We start from the raw sequence: 14209 nt of genomic DNA on the forward strand, positions 1-14209 counted from the left end.
ACCTCCTCTCTTGGGCCTTTAAACCCTTCACAATCAGGCTCCAGGCTGGCCTGCCATTGGGACCCATGGCCAAGCTGGCAGAGCTGCTGCGCCAACCCATCTGCCTCAGTTTACACAGGCCAGCCTCACATCTGGAACGATCCCCTCCTCACTTCGGCTACTACCTGACCTGAAGACTCAAGGTAGTGTGGTCAACCCCACCCCAAAACTTATCTGGGGGGTGTGCTCTTCTCCCCCAGCCCCCAAAAGTCCAGCCCCTTGAGGGCAGAGGATATCGTTATCATTGTCTTTACGTTCCTGGTGCCCAGTATGATCAACATGGCCAAAGAGTGATGCTGGGCAAAGATGCTAATGAGATCCTCAGCTGCAGAGAAGAGAGCAGAGCAAGACCTCAGTCAATGTCTATTAACGAGGGGACTCCTAGATGCTGCAGATGCCAAAATCTGGACAGATGGACAGGTGGATGGATGGACGGATGGATGGATGGATGGATGGATGGATGGATGGATGGATGGATGGACAGACTGATGGAGAAAGACAGATATGGATAGATGGATAGGTAAGAGATGGATAAAGATGGAGAGACAGAGATAGATGCTTTATCTAAATGTTTACATGATGTCTCCTGCATTAGGATGTCAGTTCCATGAGGACAGGGGCATCACCCATGCTTGGCACACTGCTTAGAGCACAGCTGGTGTTTCATAAATGCTTGCTGAGAGTTGGTGGCTGACCAACTGTGACCTGGCTCACGCCTCCCTGGCTCCTTTACCACGAGCAGGCCCATGGCCAGAGCCCAGGAAAGAGGATGCAGTGGTTTTCCTCATTTGATCACTGACAGCAGGAGGCTGGAGCCTGGCCTTCCTGCCTGGCTTCCCTGGGAAGCTTCAGGATTTGGGTCCTCCCTTCTGCAGGAGGCCTTTCGGGGTCTCTGGTCATTCACCGCTGACAATGCCTTCCTTCCCTCTGAGATTTTCTTCCATTAACAAGGTACGTATCTTACTTTTTTATTTTTTATTTTCTATTTTCTACCTATTTTCTAGAGGCCAAGGACTATTTTATGTCAGCCTTTTCATTCCCAGCATCAATCACTAGGTCTGGCAGCTTGGTGGCACTGGGGATAGAATGTTGCACCTGGGATCTGTGAGACTTGAGTTCAAATCTAACTGTGTGGTTTCTGTCTGCCTCAACTTCATCTGTAAAAGGAAGATCACAACATCACCTCCCTCCCAGAGCAGCTGCAAACATCAAATGAGAGGACACTTGTAATGGACTTTGCACACCTGGAAGCATTACATAAATGCCACCCCATCCCTTAGTAAACAGCTGTCGATTGACTGACTGACCGCCATGAATTTGGTCTCTCCAAGGCTGGCTGAGACAGTGATGAGCTCAGGCCACATGTTGTCCCAGCTCCCAAAGCTCCCTGGAGCTGGCTCAGGGGCCTCACGGGGAGGTGAGAGGAGGGTTCCCTTCTCGTTTCCCTCAGTCACTGGCCCAGCCCTTCCACAGCTCTAAGAGAGATGTCACAAGTCTGTTCTCCAAGGGAAACAACTGAGGCCTCAGAGCCCTTCCCACAAACATAGATTTAGAGGGGGAAGGACCCTTAGGATTATCAACTCCTTATTTTATAGATGTGGACAAAAGTAAGCATTTACAAAGCACCAACTGTGTACCATGCACTGTGCTAAGCATGTTTACAAATATTATCCCATTTAATCCACATGTCTCTACAGCCAAGGCTCAGGTGCCAAGAAAACAGCCACACCCAGGGAGATATGCAACATTAGGCCCTCATGGGGAGCCGAATGACTCCCTGAATACTGTGCCAGATCTTGGTGCAAATCTTGCCAGAGACAAGCACTGGCTGGGAGGTTGTGGGAGCCTCAGTTTCCTCATCTGTAAACAGAGAATAATAAAAACGGCACCTCCCCTGTAGGGTTGCAAGCAGGAGATCTGGACTGGACTGCCCTCATGGGATCTTGAGCAGGACCTTTTTCTTCTAACTAGAACGAGGAATCTAGCCACCATTTAATTTAAGGTGGCCGAACGTCCTATGAGAGCAGTGTGGGGAGGCAGGAAGTGTGTCTGGGTGACTCTGCAGTCAGGCCACCTCTGCCAGCTAACCCCTGGGGACCTTGGCAAGTCACTGAGCCTGTACCTCACGTGTTGCCATTAGATTCTACATCGATGATTCCAGAAAAGCAGTCTCTAAACATAAATGTACCAGGTAACACACACACACAGTGTGCACACATGCACACGCACATACATGCATGCATACTGTGCACATACATGCACACTGTGCACACACATGCATGCGCACATACACCCCACATCTATTTCTATGTGCACGTTTCATCTTCATCAATGGAACAGAGACTCCTCAAGGGCAGGGGCTGCTTAACTCTGTCTTTGCCCACCTGACGCACACACACATACATACACACACAAACAGTGTACACAAGCACACGTAAAACAGTGCACACACACATACATGCACACATGCCGTGCACATACATACACACTGTGCACACACATGCATGCGCACATACACCCCACATCTATTTCTATGTGCACGTTTCATCTTCATCAATGGAACAGAGACTCCTCGAGGGCAGGGGCTGCTTAACTGTGTCTCTGCACACCTGACACGCACAGCAGTCACTTCCCAAACACTCGCTGCTAGACCTGAGTGGAGGCCAGGGGAAGCAGACACTGCTCCATCAATCTGTGGGGAATGTAGGATACAAAAAGCAAGCAGGGCTGCATGAGGCCTAGATAGGTGGGTCTGGTCATACCATGGGCAAACCACCCTAAAAACACTGGTGGCTCAAGAGAAAGAGTGCCGGGAGCTTCCACTACCTCCAAACTCAACAGGAGTCAACACCCCACCTTGGCGGCCAAGGACCAGAAGTCCATTTGGTGCCACCGGGAGTAAATCCACCCTCAGGATGGAGGAGGGTCCTGCTGAAGTCTGCCTGACTCTGCAGGCCTCCTACTGGGCCAGTAAGGATCAATCAACAAGCCCTGACCAACGGCCCACCCTGAGCCCCGCACTCTGAAGAAGGCAGCACAGTTAAGGATACCCACACCCACTCACAAGATCACATTCTATCATAAGGGACAAGGAAGACTTGGACATCTGTAAGGAAAATACAAAATGGTAAATAAAAGAGAGGTGAGGTAATTGGGAAAAGCTGCCCCAGAAAGGGACCCTGGAGTCGGGTCTTAAAGGAGCAGAGAGCCCAGGAGGCCGAGGCAAGGAAAGAGACACTCCAGGCATGGTCAACGGGAGCCACAAAGACCAAGAACTGGGGCACGGCTAGTCACACATCAGAAACAGAAAGAAACACATCGGGCAGCTGTGGCCAGTGAAGCTGGATGGGATAAGGAAGAGTGAGTCTGCGGAGCAGTCACTCAGAGTCTGGAGGCCACAGCAGTCATCTGGGCCAGGACTCAGGCAGCCGTAGGCGTGTGAGTGGGAGGAAGCGCCAGGTGACACTGCTGTGGAGCTGAGGAGAGACAAGGATAGCTGTGGTGAGGAGAGGTCTGGGAGTCACCGGCTTGGAGATGACAGAAACCCACAGAAGCTAAGGAGGTTACTGGGATCGGGGACTGGACAGAGACATGGGTGATGTCCAGGAGAGGCCAGAAAAGATGAAGGACCACAATTGAGAAAGCGCCCTCAGCGGTGGCCTATGCAGAGAGGCCACTAAGGTGAGGAGTGGGAGACAAGAGACAGCCTATTCTGAGTTCCACTGGAAAGTGAAGGAGAGACAGTGGACAGGAGCTCAAGGGGAGGAGACATGGTCTAGCAAATGGATTATCTTGAAGGTCACAGAGAAGGGATGAGCAGACAAGAAGAAAGTCACACACCAGATGGAGGCCGGACCTCAGGTCAGGAGGGCCTCAGACCAGGAGGATCGGGTTTGAATCTCACCTCAGACGTTTACTAGCTGGGTGACACTGCTGCCCCAGCTTTCTCCTCTATAAAAAGGAGGAAATAACAGCAACTGTGTCCCAGGGTTGATGTAAAGATCAAACAAACCTTTTGTAAATCGCTCTGCAAACCCTACCGGTTACTATATTTTTAATAGACGATATTAAAGACAAGCTGGTGAAGAGGGCAGATTCCCCGGTGCCAGCAGTCAAGGCTCTCCCCACAGCAGCCAAAGCGACTATGTTACTCCCCTCCTCCAGAACCTTCCACGGCTCCCTCTTGCCTCGAGGAACAAACAGAAAAGCCTCGGTGTGTCTTTTTGCACCATCTCTTGCCTTCACATACCCAATAAGCCAGGGACAATAACCTCCCTGCTCTTCCCCGACAAGGCCCTCCATCTCTGCTGCCCTGAATCCTCTCTCCTCATCTCCACCTCCAGGTCTCCCAACACCCCCACAAAGGCCCTCCCTCCATAATGAGGATGACCTCAATTCACCCTGCCTAGAGATGGTTTGTATGTTATCCCAAGGGTAGGCACTGTCTTCTGCCCCTCTCTGTAGCCCCAGCACAGTGCCTTGCACACAAGGCCTGAACCCTGCCTCGGCCTGAACAAGAGTGAACCACCATAACTCCACATTTTAGGAAGATGCCCTGAAGGCACTGCAGGGGCTACTGGAGACTATGACCATGATGTGAAAGCTTCCTCCAGTTTGAGAGATGCCAAGTGCAAATCCTGACCCTGTTATTTATTCCCCATGGAATCTGTAAAACCAGGGATCTGGCCTGGTTTCCTCCCAGTTTTGGGGCTGTCTCCCCGGCTCCTAGAAATCTGGAAAGCTGGGGCATGAGAGCATGCACAAACTGGATCTGCTCAGCCCCAGAGAGCAGAGCTGGGGCAGTTGGGGGGAGGGGATGCAGAGACGGGCAGACTCTGGCTACTCCTGTCTTAAGAACCCATGCAGTCCAATGCTGTACGATGATCAGCCGTGAATAACTGCTATTCTTGGCAATCTGACGATCCAAGACAATTCTGAAGGACTCATGATGAAAACGCTAACCACCTCCAGGGAAAGAACTACAGGATCTAAGTGAAGATCCAAGGGTCCTATTTTCACTTTCTTTATTTTTTTCGTGGGTTGTTTTTTAGTGGCCTGTGTCTTCTTTCATAACATGACTAATATGGAAATATGTTTTGCATGGTTGCACACGTATGACCTGTATCAAATTGCTTCCCATCTCAGGGAAGGGGGAAGGCAGGGAGAGAATGTGGAACTCAAAAATCTTATAAAATGAATATTAAAATTTATTTTTACAAAAACTGGGGAAAAACAAAATATTATTTTTTTTTAAAAATTAGTGCTGTCCAGCACCAGAAGAGGCTGCCCGGGCAAGTGGAACAGGGTTTTTCACGTGGGCTCCACCAACGCCCCTCGATGTTCATAGGCAGATTTCAGGGCATTCATGCACTTAGATGAGAAAGAAAATCTCATCTTCATTTGACTATCAATGGCTTCCTTTGTAATCATAGCGATTTTACGTGTTGCATGTGAGGACATGATTTTAAGAAGGGGTCCAGAGGCTTACCCAGGCTGCTGGAGGGGTCCACATCTCAAAAAGTTAGGGATCCTAGAACCCTAAGTATAGCCCTGAAAGGGACCCCTACTCCAGGCCTTCATTTTACACATAAGGAAAGTGGGGTCTGAGGAGGTCATGAGATGCACCCATGACAACTGAGATGGGACCGCAGCCCAGGCCTGGGGAAGCCAGAGTCCAGGCTCTCTGAACCGGAGCACTTCTCCCACTGAAATCTTGTGGTCCTGTGATCTGATGACCTCAGAAGGCCAGTTGGCAGAGGAGCCCGGGGTAGGGGTGGGAGGCCACTTTCTTTGTGCTTACCCACTCTGCCTGGAGGAGAGGCAGGCCAGCCCTGCCTGCTGTGAGGCCCTGTCAGACCCCACTCCCTGCCCCCACTTCTTTTTTTAGTTGATTCTTTTAAAAAAAAAAAAAAAAAGAGGAAGAAGAAGAAAAAAGCTCAGGGCAGAGATGAGGAAACTCGGGGCTATTTTCAGAAAGCGGATCTGAGAGGGGTGGGGGGGGCAGTCCTCCTGAGTTCTTCCAGCCATTCCCTCAGAGCCTGGGGCCCTGGCCTCAGTGGCCTCAGTGGCCTAAGGGGGCTGGGGCTTCCCCACCAGCCAGGGACCAGGCCCAGGGGCCTGCAGCCCCAAACACTCATCAGAGAAGGACAATCCTGCCTAGTGGTGGGGAGAAAGCTGGGATGATTCCAGTGGGGTATCAGGATGTCCCCAGCCCGCTCCAGGGTCAGGACCTCTGAAGGCACAGGAGAAGAATGTGACCCCTCCCCCCAGGGCTGGAAGGGTCATGCCACCTGCCCACAGGCAGGCTCCTGATGCTAGCCCTCCTCCCTACCGAATGACAAGTGGTTTGGGGGAGCCCCCAAGGGGAGCTCCCTCCTTTTCCCAGGCATCCACTAGATGGTGCTATGACTCCAGGGACTTCTGGGGAAGGGATGCTTGTCTGGGGTGGGATTTGAGGTGAGACCCTCAGAGGAGAAAGGCAAACAGCCCTCCAAGCTCTGCAGCCACCTCTTCCCCCTCTCTCATCCACCGAGGTGGCCTTCCCTTCCCTCTGAGCTGCAACAAGCGTGCTATGGACCCTGGGAGAGGGCAGAGAGCACTGGGCCTGGAGCCAGGAGACTGGAGTTCAAATCCTGCCTAGCTGTGTGACCCGGAACAAGTCACCTCACCTGTCCACTTCAGTTTCCTCAACTGTACAACAGAGATGACAATAACTCCCAGAGCTGTTGTGGATCTAACCGGCTAACATCTGTAAAAAGTGCTTAGCATGGTGCTCGACATGCAGCAGGTGCTACATAAGTATTTACTCCTTTCCCAAAGCTCCCTCAACCCACCAGCAAGCATTTATTAAGTGCTAGCTGTATGCTAGACACTGCACTAGGCCCTTTAGAGGCAATGATAACATGAAGCAGGTAAAGTACTGAACCTGGATCCAAGTTCCAATCCTGCCTCAGGCACCTGCTAGCTGTGTGGCCCTAGGCAGTCATGCAACCTCTTTGACCTCAGTTCTTTATCTGTAAAATGGGGACAATAATAGTCCCAGTCTTACACAGTTGTTAAGATCAAATGGAATCATGTCCCAGCCGCCTACCATCTCGGTGCGGGTCAGATCTGTCCAAGGACAAGGGCTCCAGGGGAAGGCAACCCAAGGCCAGCTCCAAACACCACAGGGGGCGGGGATGCCCATGACTTCCGAGCAGAAAGAGCCAAGCACAGAGTTCCTCAGTCCGGCGGCCTGTGTTCAAGGCGCCTCTTTGCCAGGCTGAGAATACAGCTGTGAGAAAGGGGGGATACCGGGCCCCCAGTGGCGATGGGGGGGAGGGGCATCTCCCACAGCATCGCAGATGCCATCAGGGTCCCTGCTCCAGGGTGCTCTCTGGTCACAGTGCTGACCAGGGCTGCCCAGAGAGGCATGCAGGAATCTACAATCAGCCGACAGTGGTTTATTTACACCTGCTGTGGGCCAAGCTCAGGGCTGGGTGCTGGGCATAGTAGCCAGACCCTTCTGCTGCCATCACTAACCCCTCCCTTGCTCTAAGCTGGGCACTTCCAAAGGCGCCACTGGATCCTGGCCTTGAGTGTTGGTTCACATGTTCCCCTCCTGCCCCTCTGTCTCAACCTCTGACTTCCTAGTCCCTTACTCTGTCTGAGGCTGGTGACCTCTACCCTGCCATCCTCATCAGCAAACAAGAGGGACATCAATGACCATGGAACCAACCCCTTCCCAGAGACCACGGCTGTGCCACAAATGTAACCCCCCAGCACCCTTGCCCCTGCAAAACCAACAGGGCAAAGGGCTAGAGTCGGACACAGTGATGCATACCTATGGAAAACCCAGCATCTCTTAAAGCTGGAAGGGATGGCAGAAGCCGAGAATCTGCATTGTCTCTATGCTGCACATTCTTCTACCATCCCTGTGATCTCACTCAATAAAACGGAAATTCTTTGTGAGCAGGAATTGTTTCAGCCTAGTCTGCGCATCCTCAACAGCCAACAGTCAGTCAGTCAGCCAAGGAGCATTTGCTTAGTAAGCACCTGCTATGTGCTGGCACTATGCTGTGCACTGGGGACACAAGAGGCAATCCATGGCCCCTGCCCTCAGGGAGCTTACAGTGGGAACAAGAACATGAACATGGCTGCACAGATAGGACAGAGAGAGGGTGGTGGGAGAGAAGCACCAAGGGAAAGACCCCAACAGTGGGATTCAAGGTCTAGAACGACCCCTATTTCTCACCAGAAGCAAGTTTTCTGATGGAGCCAGGATACTTTCATACCAGTTTACATTTCAAAGAACTTTCTCATATGTCACTTCATGATTCTCCCTGAGTAGGGGGGAATCAGGAAAGGTCCGCTGCAAAAAGGAGGTCCCAGCTGGGTCTTGAAGTCTGGGAAACATAGAGGGAAAAGGAAGAGGAGCACTCCAGGCCTGGGAGTCAGCCAGGGAGGAGTCACCCAGAGAGGGGCATCAGAGTAGATACACCCCACCACTTCCCCGGTGTCCCCAAAGCAGGCCTCTGGGGCTCAGGGTGAAGGAGCAGAGTGAGATGCCTCCCAGGTGAGGCCTCCGGTCCCCAGCCACAGCCAGCCACCCCAAAACGCCTTCCTGGCTGCCTCTGACTCAGCCCAGCTACCTGAGGGTCCCACAGCTCACTTACTCGGTTCTCATCATAGATGATTTGGACCAGGCTGCGGTGCTTGGACTCGATCGGTGGAGGGGACACTGGCTTCTCAGGTTCTGGGGGCTTGGCAGCCTCTTCTTCCAGCTGTTGCTACAGGAGACAAAGAGGGGGAAGAGACGCTGAGGGCGACAGAGATGACATCCTAAGACACGTGGGTGGCAGGTCATGGGAGGGAGAGAGAGGGAGGGAGAGAGAGAGGGAGAGGGGGAGAGAGAGGGAGAGAGAGAGAGAGAGGGAGGGGGAGAGAGAGAGAGAGAGAGAGAGAGAGAGAGGGGGGGGGGGGAGGGAGGGAGGGAGGGAGAGAGAGAGAGAGAGAGAGAGAGAGAGAGAGAGAGAGAGAGAGAGAGAGAGATATGCCCCTTCGTTTCCCCACCACCACCCCTCCTCCACCAGGGATGAGGAAGTGAAGCTGCTAACCATTTCCTATGAGTCATTGGGAGACTCAGATAAGTCCAGGGACTGATCACAGACCTGACTGGGGTTGATGTCCAACCCAGCTGCTGGACCTTGGGAGTAGTGGAGGGATCTCCAAGGGGGAAGGAGCACCAGCCCCACAGTGTGCTTGGGCCTTTAAGCCACAGAGAGGTGTTTTTAATTACTGTTTACAATAAAAGCTTATTTTTTTTAAACACATTCTAAGATGTCCACAGTGCTTTCAATGACCTAAGACAATTCTGGAAGGACTCAGGATGAGAAACGCTCTCCACTTCCACAGGAAGCACTGGCGGGGTCTGCATGCAGACCTGAGCCGACTTCTACTTTATTTTTCTTGGTGGGCTGTTTGGGTTTTGGGTTTTTTTTGGTGTTTTCTTTTGCAACGTGGCTAATACGGAAATATGTTTTGCATGACTTCACATGTATAATCTAAATTAAACTGCTTGCCTTCTCAAGGAGGGGGAAGGGGAGAGAATTCAGAACTCAAGATTTTTTAAAATGAATGTTAAAAAAATTATACATGTAACTGAGAAAAATAAAAGAGATTAAAAAGTGCTTTATATACACCCTTTCCCTTGAATTTTGTAGCAGCTGTTGGCCATGACAGAGAGCTACTAGAGGCTAGGGGCACAAAGGCATAGCTAAGAGGTCTCTCAGGCAGTTTCACTGCTTAGGCACTGGATACAGAAGGATATGGAAGAGCTGGGGCTTAGTTGAGGGTATGTACTCCACCAGTGAACAGTCTTTCAAGACCAAGAACTGTCATTTGATGCATCTCCCACCTCCTTGCCTTTGCATGAGCTGTGCCCCTCACACCCACCACACCTGGACTAATTCTCCCTCCTCACCTCCCCCTTGCAGAATCCCTAGCTTCCTTCAAAGCACTGCTCAGGGGTCATGCAGCCTTCCAGCAGGCACATACTAACTGTGTGACCCTGGGCAAGTCACTTAACTTCTTTGGAAACCTCCCTTTCCTCATCTGCCTAATGGTGATGATAAGAACAGCCCCTCCTCCTAGGACTCAGAAAATGTCTACCGGTGCTGTGCAAACTTTAAGCACTAGACAGATAATGCTGGCTATTCCTGGTATCTTCCTCTCACCAGAACAACTCTATTTATTTTGACAATCTTTAAGGTCTCACTTCTACAGGAGAGAAGATGGGTACACCATCCAGGGCACAGCGAAAGGCAGCTCCAGAACCAGCCACCCCAGTCTCCCCACAGAGCCGGCCACTATCCCTTCCTTCCATCCACAGCTCCCAAGAAACAGGAACCTCCTCAAGGGCAGGAATCACCCCATGCTCCTCTTTGACCCTGCAGCAGCTTGGGACAACAGCCCGTGTGACGGTGAAGGATGGAGATAGGCCTGGTGCCACATGGACAGAAACGACCCCAACATCCTCATCCTCCAAAGGCAGAATTCTGGAGCTGAAGACCACTTCACAGTCACACGGGCCAGACCCCCAACTCTGGACTCCCATAAGATGCCCCCATACTACAGGCATTGTTCACAGTCAGCCTGCTCATCCTAGGGGGTCAGGGGGGCTCCTTCTGGGGTCTAAGGTAGCTCTCTCAGGCTGGACAAGCCCACCCTCAGTCCCATGCGCTTTTTGGCCTTGTGAAAAAAGCCAGTGACCCTTGGCACCAGGCTCACCACATACCCACTCTCTTCTCAAATCCCTGCCATGAAGCCAGGGAAGGAAAGCACCTCCCAGAAACCCTGTTCAAGCAAGGCTGGGGCTTCAAGGGGCCTCAGGAAATGGAGGACAGTGGGGCTGGTTACCATCCTAATTAATCATGCCAGAGAATTTAGTGGCCAAACAGGAAATGAAGGCTTGCTTGTTCAAGGGGACTCATTAGAGGCAACCTATTAAGAGCCCCTAAATGTGAATCTAATTAAAACTTTAATCTGCCCTGAATTAGCCTATCCCTTTCCCATCTCTCCACAATTAATAATCGGCACCAGTGGACCGGCTGCTGCTACTCCAGGAAATTATCTGCCTGACTTGAGCAAATCTGACCCCAAAAGACTTTCCTGGGTGTGGGGGGAAATCTGCAGAGAGGAAAAGCAAGGACCAAAGCTTGACTGGAGACAAGAAGACCGGGTGCACAATGAGGCTAGTTTTGCCTGACCAAACCCCATCCCCACCTCCAGCCCTGCCATGGGTTCTTCTGTTCTGTGATGCAGGCTGGGCAACCAAAGTGAATAGTGTTGGACTGAGAGTCAGGATACTGGGAGTATGAATCCTGCTTCAGTCACTTGTCTGCCGTCCACCTCAGTTTCCTCCTCTATAAAATGGGGGTAACAATGATATCTCCTTCATAGGATCATGGTGATGATCAAATGGGCTAAAGTGACTTGCAGACCTCTCATCATCATCCACAAATCTCATGTCCTTCCCACCTCTGTCCAGTCTCTGAGCCCCCTCTCCCCTAAATGTTGATCCAATGCATCCAGGACATGTTAAAGGCACATAAAAGAATTCTACAAGAATGGAAACACCATTAGGCCTGGGGCAGTGGCAGAGACAAGGCCACGGACTGGACCTGAGGTTCCACTGGCATGAGGAATGCTCGGATGAGAATATTTCCTTCGCCAAGGCAGCTCAGCCCCTGCTCTGTGCCTCACAGAGGGGCCCAGAGCAGCGAGACAGTAAGTGACTGGCCCAGGGTCCCACAGCCAGGTCATGCCAAGAAGTGGGACTTGAATTCAGATCCTCCCTCTTTCTTAGCCCATTCTCTGAGACAGATGCAAAAAGGAAGCAGCTCTGCCCAACAGGAGCTTGCTAAGAGGGTGCAAAGATCAGTAAATGTGAGTGCCCACAGAAAATAATTCGAATGTAACAACCAGGGGAGAGGCTCTCAAGACAGGCAGGATGGTGGAGCCTGCTAAGGTGCTAAGTGGCAGAGGAAACCAAGGCACATTGATGGGGAAGGGGACAAGATCACCTCTTAAGAGATCAGAGAGTCTGTTCAGCTCTCCCACGGGGCCAGGACTGAGGGCAGTTGTGACCAGGAAGGGACAGAGAGGCCAAGAAGGTTTCAGGAACCGAAAAGCAACAGGGAGTGAGCGTGGCTCCCATTTACAAAAGTATGGTGATCTTTGATCTTGGCAGAAAAATGCCCCACAGGAGGCGCTGCGAGACCAGCGAGAAGACCTGGAAATCAGGTTTGAGTTCAGATGCTGCCACGCCCAAGATGTGCTGGGGGGCCGACAGTGGACTCCCAGCTGCTGCTGATGCCTTCCGGTTACCCCAAAAGAGGACGGCGCCACGTGAGCGCAGAACACTGGCCAAAGTGCTCATGATTTAGAAAAGGGATTATTTGGTTTGGGATTTTTATGGGGATTTTCTTGTTTGTTTGAGGGTGTATGAGTGTGTGAGTGTGTGTGAGTGTGTGTGTGTGTGTGAGAGTATATGAGTGTGTGTGTGAGTGTGTGAGTGAATATGTGTGTGTGAGTGAATGTGTGTGTGAGTATGTGTGTGTGAATGTGTGAGTGCATGTGTGAGTGTGTGTGAGTGCATGTGAGTGTGTGCGTGAGTGTGCGAGAGTGTGTGTGTGAGAGGGACAGCGAGCATGTGTGTGTGTGTTTCTGGAGAAGGGGATTCTTGGGTCAGTTCCCAGAAATTAACGTGCTCCAATTGTCCTTCCTTACCAGGGAGGGAGGGGGAAGAGGAGGGGCCCGAGCTGGAGGAGAGACTACTCACAAGAAGAGAAAACAGCCCTGAATGAAAAAGGGAAGCAGATGCCCAAGGGGGGGCAGGAAAGCCAAGCCTCTAGTTTTCCAGACCCCCACCCCGCCAACCTCAGGCTTCACCACGCTGGCGCTGGCCAGCCAATCCCAATCTGAGTCTCCCTGGCCGTCCACGGAGAGCTCAGTACCAGGCCTGCCTACAAATGTATTTAATTATGGAAAGGCCCTCCCAGGGACAGAGCAGCGCGGGGAAGAGGGGAGCGGGAGGGGGGAATAATGGGGCCCTTGTGTGCCTCCAAGAGGCTCCAGGACAGGGATGTTTCTTATTTGGGATTTTCCCTCATCGGCCATTTTTCCTCTTCTCCTTTTTAAGAGTTGATGGGCCACGGACGGAATGTTCTCAGTCCGGAACCCCCAGCCTGGTTTCTGCGTGTGTGATTGTGCATTTTTGAACCCTCTCTCTGGGGCTCTTTCTGCTGTGGCTTCCCCTCCCTGCTGCTCTCTGGTCCTCTGAAGTCTGGGGAAGGAGGCAGGGGCAGAGGCCAGAAAAGGGAGGGGAGTTCCCTTTCCTCTTCTGTCAAATGAAGGGGGCTGGCTGGCTGGTCCCTGAGGTCCCAGTCATAACCTCCCTGGGCCTGCCTCAGTTTTCTCATCTGTAAACTGGAGGGCTGGCTATCTGTGGGTGGCATGGCCTAGCATCTCACCACCAGGAGATGATAAGGTAAGGAGGCTCCTGGGTACCCTTCCTTATTAGCTACCCTACTTATCTAAGTGCTCCCCATGTATCCTGAAGTGCCAAGCATTGGAATCAGGGGGAGGTCCTAGCGGGGAGAGAGATCCATGCAGGGCCTTGAACAAGTCACTCCCCTTCATCAGGCCTCAGTTTCCTGTATAAAGGGACTGGCCTAGGTAGTCTCCAAGACCCCTCCCAGCTTTTGCATTCTCTGTTCTAAGATCCAGCCCTGCTCTGGAACAGCTCAGTCCTAGAACATTCCTAACCTTATTCTAAAGACTGCTCCCAGCCCTGACATCCCACATTTAAAAGAGAATGTCTCTTCTGGCTCCAAGGTTCTAGGTTCCAGATTCCTTCCTGGCTTGAGGGGCTTCCATCGCTCTGGCATTCTATGGTTCTATGAAACACTCCTTCCAGGAGGGCAGTTTTAGCTGTCCTGATTGAGGTAGAGCTCAGAGGACTGACCTTGGAATGGGCATATCCCATCCTCTGTCCCTGATGCCCCAGGCATCTTGAGTTTTCATGCCTAAAGCTCAGTCTCATTTGTGAAATGGGTCAAGAGCTAAGAGAAATAGAGAAGGAGGGGGAAGAGGGAGGAGAGGGAGACAGAGGAGACAAACAGAGGGACCC

General features: G+C 51.8%; 1 protein-coding gene across 11 annotated transcripts in view; it reads right to left on the reverse strand.

The window, feature by feature from the left end:
• NCOR2 (nuclear receptor corepressor 2) overlaps positions 1 to 14209 on the reverse strand; it is a 359203-nt gene that overhangs the window by 185707 nt on the left and 159287 nt on the right. For all 11 annotated transcript variants that reach the window (XM_072600693.1, XM_072600695.1, XM_072600694.1 and 8 more), the window contains exon 6: positions 8694 to 8807. In XM_072600693.1, coding sequence (XP_072456794.1) covers positions 8694 to 8807 — 114 coding nt within the window. The remainder of the gene's footprint in view (positions 1 to 8693; positions 8808 to 14209) is intronic.

The sequence above is a fragment of the Notamacropus eugenii genome, chromosome 4, assembly GCF_028372415.1.
Source record: "Notamacropus eugenii isolate mMacEug1 chromosome 4, mMacEug1.pri_v2, whole genome shotgun sequence".
Classification (NCBI taxonomy): Eukaryota; Metazoa; Chordata; class Mammalia; order Diprotodontia; family Macropodidae; genus Notamacropus; species Notamacropus eugenii.